Below are 12,883 nucleotides of genomic sequence, written 5' to 3'. Positions count from 1 at the left end.
GAAGTGTGAGCTTGGCCCTTGGCTTTCCCATCCTGACTAGCCGTTCCAGCCGCTCCAGTCTTTTTCCTTCTGAACTTTATGGCTCTTCATCAGTTCAGTAGCACCTAATCATGACCACAGAAAGGACTGTAACTGCGTCCCTGGTCCCATCATAGTGTCTGGTATATTTTGGGTGTTTCAAAGTGTTTGAATAGTGAATAAGCAGATGTGTGCAACTGGATGCTTAATGCTTGTTTTGTGTGTATGTGTCTGTCTGTCTGTCTCAGGTGTAATAAAAACTTATAAAATTATTCTTTTTACTTAAAGGTAAAACTCACCACTCATACCATTATTTGTATGCCTCTAATTCTCCTGTGTTTTTAAGAATGTATGGCTACAGAACTGTATTTATCATTTTCTTATCAATTTTCTTTCAAATTTGTGTTGAATGTTTTAGAACATTTTCTACAAATCCCATAAACAAGAGTTTAGAAGATGTGTTTTTTATTATTTTCAATTATGTGACGATGGCAGTGTATGGGTGTACATGTGGGTGGGGATGCTCTTAGAGGCTAAAGGTGTCACATGCCCTGGAGCTAGAGTTGCAGACAAATATGAGCTGCCTGTGCAGACCCTCTGCAAGACCAGTACATGTCATAACTGCTGAACCATCTCTAGCCCTACTATTAAAAGGACCTTTAAATTAGTTTCTTCAAAAATTATTTATCTCAAAAATCTATATTAAATTTTTATTTATTATGATTATTTGTGTGTGTGTGTGTGTGTGTGTGTGTGTGTGTGTGTGTGAAGAAACAGAAAGACATGGAGATGGACAGATGTTGCAACGCATGCATGGAGGCTCTAGAGAGTAACATTGTCCAGTTGGTTCTCTCCTGCTGTGACTTTTGGGGATCAAAGTTAGCTTGTCAGATTTTTGCAGCAAACTCCTTTATTCACTGAGCCTGTTCTCCAGCCCCCGAAATTCATTTCTTAAGCATGCTATTCAGTATAATACAGTTTATATAAAATTGAACCCATGTGTCTTAAAGAAGTACATCTGAGGCACTGTCTGGCTAAGTCTAGTGAGAAAGTCAGACTTCAGCCTACTGTTGTAAAGTACCACATAAACTCTGCATATAGTACTGCATCGAGCTAGTCTTACACATGGCTGCTAACAGGCATCCCTTTTAAAGGCAAGGTTAGAATAGGAAGTACACTTATGCTAGGTTTTGATTTCTAGGTCCTAGGAAAACACTCCTGAACAGCATCTGTTCTAATCCTGAAGGTTTAGTCAGTATTCTCTATTGAATTACTGTTCAATGGCTACGTTCAGGTGTATAGCTAAACTGAAAAGATTTGACATTAGATGAAACTCAGGAAAGTGCTATTATCTGTTCGTATGAAACAGACATATGCTTCCAAGTTTTACAGGCTAGCCAAGGACGGTTATCCATGCTTGTTATTCTAGTGTTAAGGAGGCTAAGATGGAGGAACTCTCAGAATCTCAAGGACAGTCAGTGATTCTAGGCCACAAAAATAAGATCCTGTTTCAAAAAACAAAACAGGTTGTTGGTGGCATATGCCTTTAATTCCAGCACTCATAAGGCAGAGGCAACGGCAGAGACAGGCCTGGTCTACAGGTCTACCAAGTTCCAGGTTAGCCAGGGCTATGTAGTGGCAACTTGATTCAAAGCAAAACAAAAACCACCCACAAATTTTATGATCTAAGATTGACCTGGTTCGTAAAGCTTTGTTGACTAATTGCTGATCTGTCTTGTATTAAGGTCAGCTCCATCCAGCCTTATGTCCCTATGAGGACACTAAAGATAGATTATAAATGTAGTGTAAATGCGAATTGACAAGTAAGAATGCATTCGCTGTACCACTGCATCAGCTGATTTTTAGAGGACATGCCCTTCGACTTACACAGCAATGTTACAAGATGTCAGAACCCCCTGGGGACTGGAATTACTGAGGGCTATGAGCACTTCTGAGGCTGCTTCTTAAGAAGAGTTAGACAAGTAAACTCAGATGGATGAGTAGGAGAGTGTTCTCAACGCGGACTGAGGCAGGGGTCTCAGACACATGAAGTAGTCTTATATGATGGCCATCAAATATGAAACAAAGGTTAAGAGGGTACCTTTTCTTTTTTATTTATTTTATAAATTAATTTATTTTGTACACTCCATATTCCATTCCCTATCCCCCCATCCACCCTCCAACTGTTCCACATCCCATACCTCCTCTGTCTCCATGTGGGTGTCCCCACTCCTCCACCCCACCTTACCTCTAAACTTCCTGGGACCTCCAGTCTCTTGAGGGTTAGGCGCATCACCTCTGAATGAACACAAACAGGGAAGTCCTCTATTGTATGTGTGTTGTGGGGGAGGGGGGCTCATATCAGCTGGTGTATGCTGTCTGTTTGGTGGCCAAGTGTTTGAGAGATCTCGGGGGTCCAGATTAATTGAGACTGCTGGTCCTCCTACAGGATCACCCTTTTCCTCAGCGTCCTTCAGCCTTCCCTAGTTCAACCACAGGGGTCAGCAGTTTCTGTTCATTGATTGGATCCCACTCTGGGCGTGTCACTGACCTTCTTTTCTTCAGGCTCTTCTCCATTTCCATCCCTGAAATTCTTTCAGACAGGAACAATTATGCATCAGAGGTGTGACTGTGGGGTGGCAACCCCCTTTCTTGCTTGATTCCCTGTCTCTTCCTGCTGGAGGTGGGCTCTGTAAGTTCCCTCTTCCTACTGTCAGGCATTTTATCAAAGGTCCCTCCCTTTGAGTCCTGAGAGTCTCTTACCTGAGAGTCTCTGGAGAGTGTCCCCCCTCCCCACTCCTATTTCCATTCTTTCTGCAGGCCCTCAGGGCTTCAGTCTTTTCCCTTACCCAATACCAGATCAGGTTCATCCCTCCCCATCCACTTTCCCTCCCCAGTCCCTCCCTCCCTCCCCACTTGTGATAGTTTTCTTCTCTCTCCCTAGTGGGACTGAGGCGTCCTCACTTGGGCACTTCAGCTTGTTGACCTGAGGTACTTTTCTTAAAATGAATGTATTTACCAAACGACTAAGCCTCTTTTCAGACTCAGCATGTGAGTTGAGAAGAGGTAAAAGGAAATACTATCTCCCTCAATTTGGGGACTCACACAACTAACGGTGAAAGCAAAGAATTTAAAGATTTAGATAAGTTTTTATTATACAAGTTGTTTACTTCCTTAGATTTGTTTGTTTGTTTTGTTTCCAGGACTGCTTTCTTGGTATGCTTGTTGTTGGTATATAGGGAGCTTACTGATTTTTGTGTGTACATTTTGTGTCCTGCTACTTTGCTATAATTTATCGTATATAGTATTTTATGTATATAAGCAATCTTCTGCCTACCAGGACACTTTGACTTCTTCCTTAGTAGAAATGCTTTGAGGTTTTTCTCTGTTTAGCAAGATGCTGGTTGTGAGATTACTGTGTATTGGCCTTATTATGTTGAGATATATCCCCTGTATCCATATCCTCTGGGACTTATATTATAAAGAGATGTTGGATTTTGTCAGAATCCTTTCCTGAATTTAAATGAGATGATCATGTGGTTTCTGTCCTTGACTCTATTTATGTGGTGGATTACATTTATTGATTTACATATATTGAACCATCCCTGCATCTCTTGGATAAAGCTGACTTGATCATGGTGGATAATCTTTGCCATGGGTGCTTGAATTAGGTTTAAATCTTTATTTGAGAATTTTTCATCAGAGAGATTGGCCTATAATTTCTGTTCCCTCTCTGTCCCTCCCTTCTCCCTTTTGTTTACTACAACAAAATGGTGTTTTCCAGACTTGACAGGGAAGTGGCATATATGAACTCAACAGTTGTGACTTTATGTCAAGACCAGCATGGGTTCAAGCCAGACAAAATCCTACCATGAGGATTGGGTAGGGTCAGTGAACACAGAAATCCCACCCCTAGCTGAGGTGCTATTGACAAGAGAAAGTTGGTCTTCTTTATGGGTGTGGCTCCTGATTGGTCTGGCATGCTCTAGGACAGGTCCCACAACCAGGAGTTATGTAGGCAGCATGAATTGGACTTGATGGTTTAAATAAACAAAACAAAAAGAGAGGTATGGATGGGCTTGGGAGGAAATGGGAGGGAGACTGATTAGTTGTTGAGGAGTTTATTCCTCACTATTTTCATTTTAAGGATATGTCCCATCATGTGGTGACAGGGTATTTGTCTAGACCAAGGCATGACTAGGAGTGAAAGATCACATGAGCAAAGAGCAGTCTCTAAAACAAACTCTCTCCCCTTCCTTTCCAGTATAAATGGGAAGGAGCGTTCAGTGGAATGAAAGTGGCAAAAAGGCTATGCTAGCTCAAAGGCGTAGTGTTCCTGTAGAAGGCAGTCTAAATGGCAAGTAACAAACTGAAAACTGTAGTCGGCAAAGATGAGGCCCAGAAACTTAGCAGGAATTCTGCCTGAAGTCAAGACTGAATAACTAAAACAGATTTGTTAATGCTAAAATAGTAAAAAAGGTTTTAGATTCCTCACAAGTCTAGTATTTAAATTGGCCACCAACCTTCTCATAAGAAATAAGAAGGAAATGAATAAGATTCTATTGTCAAAATGTCTTTGAATCACTCTGATCCCTTGCACCTGTTCATTCAAGAAAAGAAATGAAATGAAAAGCTAATTGTAAAACTAACAAGTTAGAACTTCCATTGATTTTTAATTCATATCTAAAGCTTTTTAAAACTTGCTGTGTTCCTCTGAGTTGGAGGCCAGCCTGGTCTACAGAGTGAGTTCCAGGACAGCCAGGGCTATACAGAGAAACCCTGTCTCGAAAAACAAACTAACTAACAAACTTGCTGTGGTCCAGGGTAGTTTTTTGTTCTTGTTGAGGTTAAGCTGTGTGGAAGGAAGCAAAGTGACCGTTTGTTCTACAGCATATTTGGTTCAGCCTTCTTACCGTCAGATGACCCTAGCTTTGCAATTTAAAAATTCACATCACATTAGAATTTGTGTAAAGGAGCCCAAATCCAGATGCTGTCTGAATGCTTCTGACCTACCCCTGCCTGACCTGTCCCAGGGACTTTACATCAAGACTGCAAGTTGCAGGGTAGAAGACCCAGGCCTTGCTTATCACCTTGCTGGGTAATAATTAGTGTGTTTTTATACTGGACTGTACTGGAGCATGCCACCGTGTCCCACAACAGGATGTTAGTTACAATGTCTGATATTTTGATTTGCTTTAGAAAAGTGAGATTGTCTAAATAAATAAATAAATAAATAAATAAATAAATACTCATTAAAAAATAGTTCAATATCTTAAGAATACCAAAAGCTTGTGGCCTTTTAACTAACCCCCTGTGGTTAGAGTGGCCTAGAATACAAGTTAATTTTTTCTTTGTGCCCTTAGTTAAGATGTAATTTCTTTGTTTATTGTTTTTACATTAAGAAAAGGAAATTGTTTTAACTAGTTTAAAAAAATCACAGTAACCTGTAACCTGTACGGTTGCCCAATCAGTGTCTCATGGGGAGATGGTATTCCGGAGTAAGGCAGATGCCCTCTGTTGCTCCTGCTCTATGGAGCTGTGTAGCTGTATCTTCCCTCTCTTGAAGGCTATTGTTTCTGCATCTGGCAAGCCTCTGCCCTTTGGTCTCATCTGAATGTTACTGATGGCATACTACTGATAATTGTGAGGAGGTCCAAGTGGTGAGATGATTCAAGTTTTTAGGGGAAAATTACTGCTTTACATATCACAAATTACATTCAGAGAGTTTAACTCTACCTATCGTGTTAAACAAATCATTAAGTCCTTCTGAGGATTTAAAGATATATTTTAAGGATCATTACTGGTATGGTTTTGCTTATAAAAAGTATACATGGCTACTAAATTCTAGATATTGGTTAAATAGCTATCACAGTTTAAAAAAGTGGAATTTCAGTTAAGAAATTGCTTTCCCCTCCCTTAAATAAAATACTTTAAGAGATATGAGGTAATGAGAACTAGAATATTACTTAGGACTTTATATTTTACTAGGATTTATGAGGTTAATCAACATTTTTTTTTTTTTTGGAGTACTCAGGTTAAGTGATACATTCATCCTGTCAAGCTGGTTTCTCTCTTCCTTACTTTCTCTTCTCTACCTGTTTCTGGTCTGTAAAATGAAAGTATTAGTACCTCAAGAGTTAGAGAGATGACTCGGCAGTTAAGAGCACTTGCTGTTCTTGCAGCGAGCCTATGATTGGTTCCCAGGACCTACATGGTGGCTCATATCATTTGTGACTTCAGTTCCAGGGCATCCCACACTGTCTTCCGTCCTTTGATGTTACAGCATAACACATGGTGCATAGACATACATGGAGGCAGGATACTTAAACACATAAAATTTAAAAATTAAAAAGTACTTTGCTTCAGAATAACTTGTTTTCCTTTTGAAATTTGAAGAACATTTAAATTATTACATTGTGTGTCTGTCTGTCTGTCTGCCTACATGTCTACATACCTATGCGGAGGCCAGAGAACAATCCACAAGTGTTATTCCTTCCCTTCGCCTCTACGCGCGCTCTGGGACGTGACCTCAGGGCGTCACGCTGGGTAACAAGTACCTTTACCTGCTGAGCCATCTCAGCAGCCCCAGAGAACATTTGTTTTGCCCAGTGCCAGTAAAACGATTGTGGTACGACAACTTGGTGAGACCCAATTATTCCATCATATCCTGGCTAATTTAATGGTTGGGCCAACTTGTTTTCCACTTAGATTCTGTTTCCGTTTTTGCTTTTGCTTTTTTTTTTTTTTTTTTTTTTTTTTTGTGCTACCTATCTACATATCTATGTATCTATCTATCCTTCTACCTATGTCCTACCTACCTATCATTTCTCCTTTCAGTTATCCATCTTATGAACACCAGGGAAGTTACTGAGTGACTTGTCACATGTGACCATGAGTTTCTAAGTTTAAGCTTAATTTACAGCTTAATCTTTAAGGTTTTAGGGATTTGTTTTGCCTTGTTTTATTTTGTTTTTGTAGAAATCTGCTGTTTATGCTACTTCTATTCAATGATCTAGTCTTAGACTCTTAAATGCCTTATAAAATCCTAAACATAAAACAGATTCACTCTCATGATTCAGGGTTTCTCTGTGAATTCAGGTAGGGGGAGAGAATATTTGATGTGGACTCAGGAACAAATACTGTATTTGATTTGGGGGAAAATCACTTTGTTTGACTTGGTGGAAGTAAGAACACACAGGTAAGAGTTGATGTGCATTGGTCCAGCAGACACAGAGAAGTGTCTGTGGTTCATCTCAAATTCCTAACCGCTGTATCTGGGATTTGTTGGGTTTCTTTGTTATAGTTCTGTTTATTGCATATATATTGAAAGTATCACCCATCTGAGACAATCAGCTACAGCATAAGCTACATTTGTAATTAGGAGCACGAAAAATTTTTTCACTACTCAAGGTTTACAAGAAGGGAGAAGGGAGTTTATGGGATGGATTTGAAGTAAGGTTGCTATATCTGATTTGAGTAATTGCAGTAATTAAAGGTACATTGAATGTAATGGCTTCTACAGAGTGAATTACCCACTGATTTTTCTTTCTCTCACTTTCCACAGGAAACCAGTTTCCTCCCATTGCAGCCCAGGACCTTCCTTTTGTCATAAAGGCTGGCTACCTGGAAAAACGCAGAAAAGGTGAGCTAAAGGGCTATGAGAAGGCTAAAGCTGGCTGGTTGGTTGGTTTTCCATCCTAGGATAAAGCATGGTTGTGGCATAGTCATGGAAGCAGTACTCTCTTTAGGCAGTGTTATAAGAAGATGTCGAAAACCTTATCCAAACATGAAATGCCAGCTTTACATAGTTTTTACTAGCAAAGCATTAGTCTGGCTGTCAGTGCAGCCTGGGATTTGTAAACAGTTCTGGAGCAGTGCCATACATCTTGTGGGAAAGCTTCAGGCTATGACTGTGTCCTCAAGGTCGGTGTTTCTCACAGTAACCAGTATACAGAGCGTGCTATGGCTCGGAGCAGCCTGGCATCTCATGTGGTATCTGTTACCTGTTTCAGTGTCCCTCTCCACTTGATAACTGGGACTTGGCCAGGTGGTCTCCTTTCATCACCAGCATAAAATTAAACCCGGTGGTGGGCAGTCATGATTGGGAATGAAAGCATCTTTATGACCACACAGCTTCACTTAGCTTGTCGCTGCAGACCTTCTGATCATGTTCCACATGTACTGCTTATTTTTAAAAAACCTTTTTAAGCTGAAACTTCAAGCTGAAAGAGGTAGTAGAAATAAATGACCCAAGTCAACCCTTCCTTCCCCTTTCCCTTTTATGACAAATTTGAGAATGAGACCCCATGGATCAATTATATCAAGAATGTGCAGTCTGATACCTTTTTGAGACTGTATAGAGAAGGTTTGCTGACCAGACAGGTAACACCATTGTAAAGGGGTGGGAAATACAGGTTAATGCCGGAGCTAAGAGGAAGCTCAGGAGTTGTCTTAGCGGACTTTCCCTTATGTGGTGAGGAAATGCTTTATGCAAATCACCTATAGTATCTAACCTGCTCATTTCTCCCGCTTTTTTGGCAGATCACAGCTTTCTGGGGTTTGAATGGCAGAAACGGTGGTGTGCGCTCAGCAAAACAGTGTTCTATTATTACGGGAGCGATAAAGGTAGTGTTGGCATTTCTTTATATCAGTTTCCATTGAAGGAGTTTGTGATCATTTTCCTACAGAGTGAACAGAAGACAATATGGAGAAAAAGCTGAGAATTTTTGAGAATTGTAGCTTAAGAATAATTTATATTATCTTTCATTATTTGATAAATGTTATCAATTGCAGACTGCCCTAAAATTTAACACACTTATGTTTTTATGAATTATAAAAGAAAGTAAGATAGTTTTCACTCATGGCTTTTCACTCTAGTAAATATTTATCTACAGTTGTAGAACTGGAGACAAATGAGGGCCATGATGATATGAGATAAACGTTTTTGAAGACAGGCAAAGTAGTACATCTATTTTAGATAAAATTTAATAAATACAGAATTTTCTAGCCCGACTTTACAGATGCCAACAGCAAAAGCAGATGTGTATTGAGTTTGCTATATTCTGGACCCTGTCTAAGCAGTTTATCTCTCTGCCCACTTAGGTAGACAGATAACATAACTTGTTTACCTCACAGCATGTCAGTGAAGTAGGTCCATTATTAGCCTATTTGATTACTTATAATGTTTTATACTAGCATCTATTAATTATATAAAACTGCCACAATCCATGTGTGTGGGTAGTGGTTTTGCAGTTTGCCATGGGTCCGAGGTCTTGATCCTTGGTGAGGCTAGGTCGTTGCTCCCTTCCTTCCTCACCGCTCCTCTTCTTCCTTCACATCTCTCCTTCCTTCCATCCTCCCTCCCTCCCTTTTTTCTCCTTCTCCTTTTTGACCCAGTGAGTTTCATTCAGGTTACAGCAGCGTGTTGGATCCCTCCTTCCCCATCACTGCACGTGAGTCCTCAGGAAGCAGAGCGGCTGAGCTCCTCTGACTGCATGTGCATAGCCACATGCCCAGGGTTTGTGCAGTTATCTGACTCATTTATCTTAATGTTAGGAAAACAGAGGACTGAGAGGCTAAGTTTGTACAACATCCATTCTCAGAGTGGTAAAAGGCAGGCCTGTATTTATCGCTCAGGTTTCACTACTGACCCCGTCTTAACTCTCATACTTTACAACTTTATTAACTAGTGTACATTTTAGTAATAGTTCACATAATTTTAGCTCATTTGAATAAGTGAATCTGCAAAATAATGAAATTTAAAATCTAAGTATTTCTAATTTTGCCTTTTTCCAAGGGAAAGCAGATCAGAAGGTAAATATGTAAAATAGACATCACTGCTCATAGAGATGAAATAGCCAACATAGTATACTTGGTTAAAATTGTATTATGAAACTATTGTTTTATACAATGAATATGCAGTAATAAAATCTTTTTTCCATTTGAGGAGCTCTTATTTTTTTAATTAATTTATTTTTCATACTCCATATTCCATTCCCACCCACCCCCATCTACCCTTTGACTCCACAGCCCACACCTCCTCCCCACCCCTCCCCCTGTCTCCACGTGGATGCTCCCGCCCTCTCACCCCACCTGACCTCTAAACTCCCTGGGTCCTCGATTCTCTTTATGAATAGTATACACACACATATATACAGTTTGTATATATTTTACATAAAACAAAAAAAATTAGTGAAAAATGTCTCAAATACATTCTCTGTCCTTAGAGAACACAAGAAGAAATGAAACAGGTAATAGTCACGTAAAGGAAAAGGGATAAACTCCCAGTGCCACTGAGTATTGCTTTTCCCATGGAATTGTTATTGATAAATGTGGGTTGGAAATTTGTTTTATTTATCATTTATACTTAGAGAATTTATTAGAACAATATGCAGATGAAATTATTGTATCTCAGACAAATTTGAAGTTTTACACAATGCTAGAAGTCAGTCTTCCATTTTGGTTGGTGGGACTAATGACTTTAGAATCTAGCGGCCATTTTGGATCCTGTCACTACTCTGTTCCATGTGTAAAGGCGCCTGTGAGGTGGTCACAGCCCATGCACTTCCCCTCTGCTGTGAGCGAGTCAATGATGGTGTTAGGAAACTCAAGGCCAAATTCTGTTACAATCACAGTCACAGAGGGAGCTGCCATTATAGTGGCGTTTTCTACACTCTTATGACTTTCGATCAGAATCTTACCATTTCTCAAAAAACAAAAAAACAAAAAACCAAAGGGCCTTTCCCACCAAACCCAGAAAAGGAAGTTTCAGATGCTCGTGACTTTGGTTCAGCCATGCTTCTCATTTCTATGCCCCAAGGCTCTGTGATTACTGCTGTCAGGTTAGTTCAGAGCCATCAAGTCTTCCTCAAACCCAAAGGAGTATTTATATTTTTCTCCAGAGGCCAACATATATAAAGAAATTCTGACTCACATTTTTGAGATAGTAAGTTTCCATTCCTGTTTGAATTGGTAGACCTTATGTTGTTGTCGTCCTTAGCATTTTGCTTTTTTTGTGCTCTGGGATTCACTTAGTTACCTCGGCTACTTGTATTTCAAAAGTTAGTGTTGCCATGTCCATCACTGTATTGATGCTTAAAGACCTGACCTGGTTGTGCACTGCCCACTGCTGTGCCTTCCCACGTGTCCCAGGCCTGTCTGCAGGGTGCTGCCCACTGCTGCCACTTTATCTTTTTTCAGGAAATCATATCAAATAACATTTTAATTTTCTTTTGTATAGTCAAGTAACTGGGTTGTGTAGCTTTATTGTGCGTGTGAACCATTACCTAACCCTTGGAAAGAGCTACTTAGATATATGAAAACTGTAAGCCTCCAAGTAAGTAGGATTGAGATAAATGGTTCATAGAGGCACAAGGCAGGCTTGATACCACTCAGGAGGTTAAACCATACTTCATTACTGTTATGACATGTACATAGCTCACCTTTTCTACCTTATTGTGCGTGCCAGAAACCATATTGACCTATCAAAGTAGTAATGGCTTAGAAGTACTGTCATCCTCCAGGGTATGTAATGCACTTACCTCTGTACCCATAAATATTGTCTGTATTTATTATTCATAGCCATTCAGGTCCTTAAGTAACAACTGCATGTAGTAGATGTTTTATCACTTTGTGAAGTCCCATCCATCCTCTCATCTCCTCTCTTTGCCTATGATTGTCATGGGTCTCATTTGTCAAGCATTCTACATCCTAGATATTCAGATTCCCATTGAGGCATCCATTCATCCACTTACTCATTTATTTACATTTTTATTTGGTAAACAGTTTTAGATAGTTGATATAATAAATAGTGAGAATCCAAAGATCCTTAGAGGTGCTCACTGCTTGAGTTGTATCAATGAGAAAAAGATATGAGGCTATGAGAATGGATGTAGGAGCTAGGCAGATAGACATAAATTCAGTGAGGTATAATAAGTAATTTAAGTACCTTTGGATCACATAGGAAAGGAAAACTAACTGCTACTTTTAGCAGCCTTAGGGGAAACTTCATTGTGATAAGGGCATTTTATTGGGCCATAAGGAATGAATAGAAGTTTATGGGTAAAGGCCATAATTTTAATTATGTGTCTGTCCAAAATTTGTATCTGGAGCCACCTCCAAGAAAATAGTGTTAGGATGTTGGGCATTTAGCAGTGATTGGACCATGAGGGCTTTTATCCTCATGAATGACCCAGTAAAAATGTTCAAGTGAGCTCTGAAATCCCTCCTTTGTACTTCTGCCTTGCAAGGCCACAGTGTCTCTGCACTGGAGAATGCAGCACAAAGTGTTCACTTGCAAAACAGGGAAGACTCCTGCAAGACCTGCTGGCATCTTGGTCTTGGTTTCTAATCCACTAAGACTTTGAGAAGTAAACTCCTGGTGTTCATAAATTACTCAGTAATGGGTGTGTAAGGCAGTGCAGTTGGACTAAGAAAGAACACAGGGTAAAATGAATATTTCAGGTGAGAGAAAAGCAGAAATTCAGCACAGTGAAAGCCTGTGGATAAGATCAATATAGGGAGCCAAGCTGAGACACAGAGGATGGAAGGAGCTGCATTAGATTAAAGACATAGAACAGGTTGGTAAGCCTTCTGGGATTCTGACAATAAGGCTTCTAAGGATTTTATTTTTAGTGTGGACTTTAGGCAGAAATCTATATGATCAGACTTGGCTTTAAGGATGGATTGAGATGGAGAGAGATGGTCAATAGAACCATTTTGGAGGACATTGAACTAGCCTAAGCAAGAGAAATTAACACAGGGCTACTGAGTGAGAGCAAAGAGTGACTGTAGCTCTCTAACTCCACAGCTCTGTGTCCCCCACAATTTGTGGTCATTACCCAGCATTCCAGGGTGTCTGTAAATG

The 12,883-nt window shown here is 39.9% G+C and overlaps 1 protein-coding gene across 1 annotated transcript in view; it reads left to right on the top strand.

The window, feature by feature from the left end:
- The window catches only part of Skap2 (src family associated phosphoprotein 2), a 153,385-nt gene that overhangs the window by 82,627 nt on the left and 57,875 nt on the right, over positions 1 to 12,883 (top strand). The window contains exons 5-6 of the mRNA NM_018773.2: positions 7,583 to 7,660; positions 8,560 to 8,643. Of these exons, the coding sequence (NP_061243.1) occupies positions 7,583 to 7,660; positions 8,560 to 8,643 (162 nt within the window). The remainder of the gene's footprint in view (positions 1 to 7,582; positions 7,661 to 8,559; positions 8,644 to 12,883) is intronic.

The sequence above is a fragment of the Mus musculus genome, chromosome 6, assembly GCF_000001635.26.
Source record: "Mus musculus strain C57BL/6J chromosome 6, GRCm38.p6 C57BL/6J".
Lineage (NCBI taxonomy): Eukaryota > Metazoa > Chordata > Mammalia > Rodentia > Muridae > Mus > Mus musculus.
Note: the sequence above shows the minus strand (reverse complement) of the source record. Positions and strands in the feature narration are given on the sequence as shown.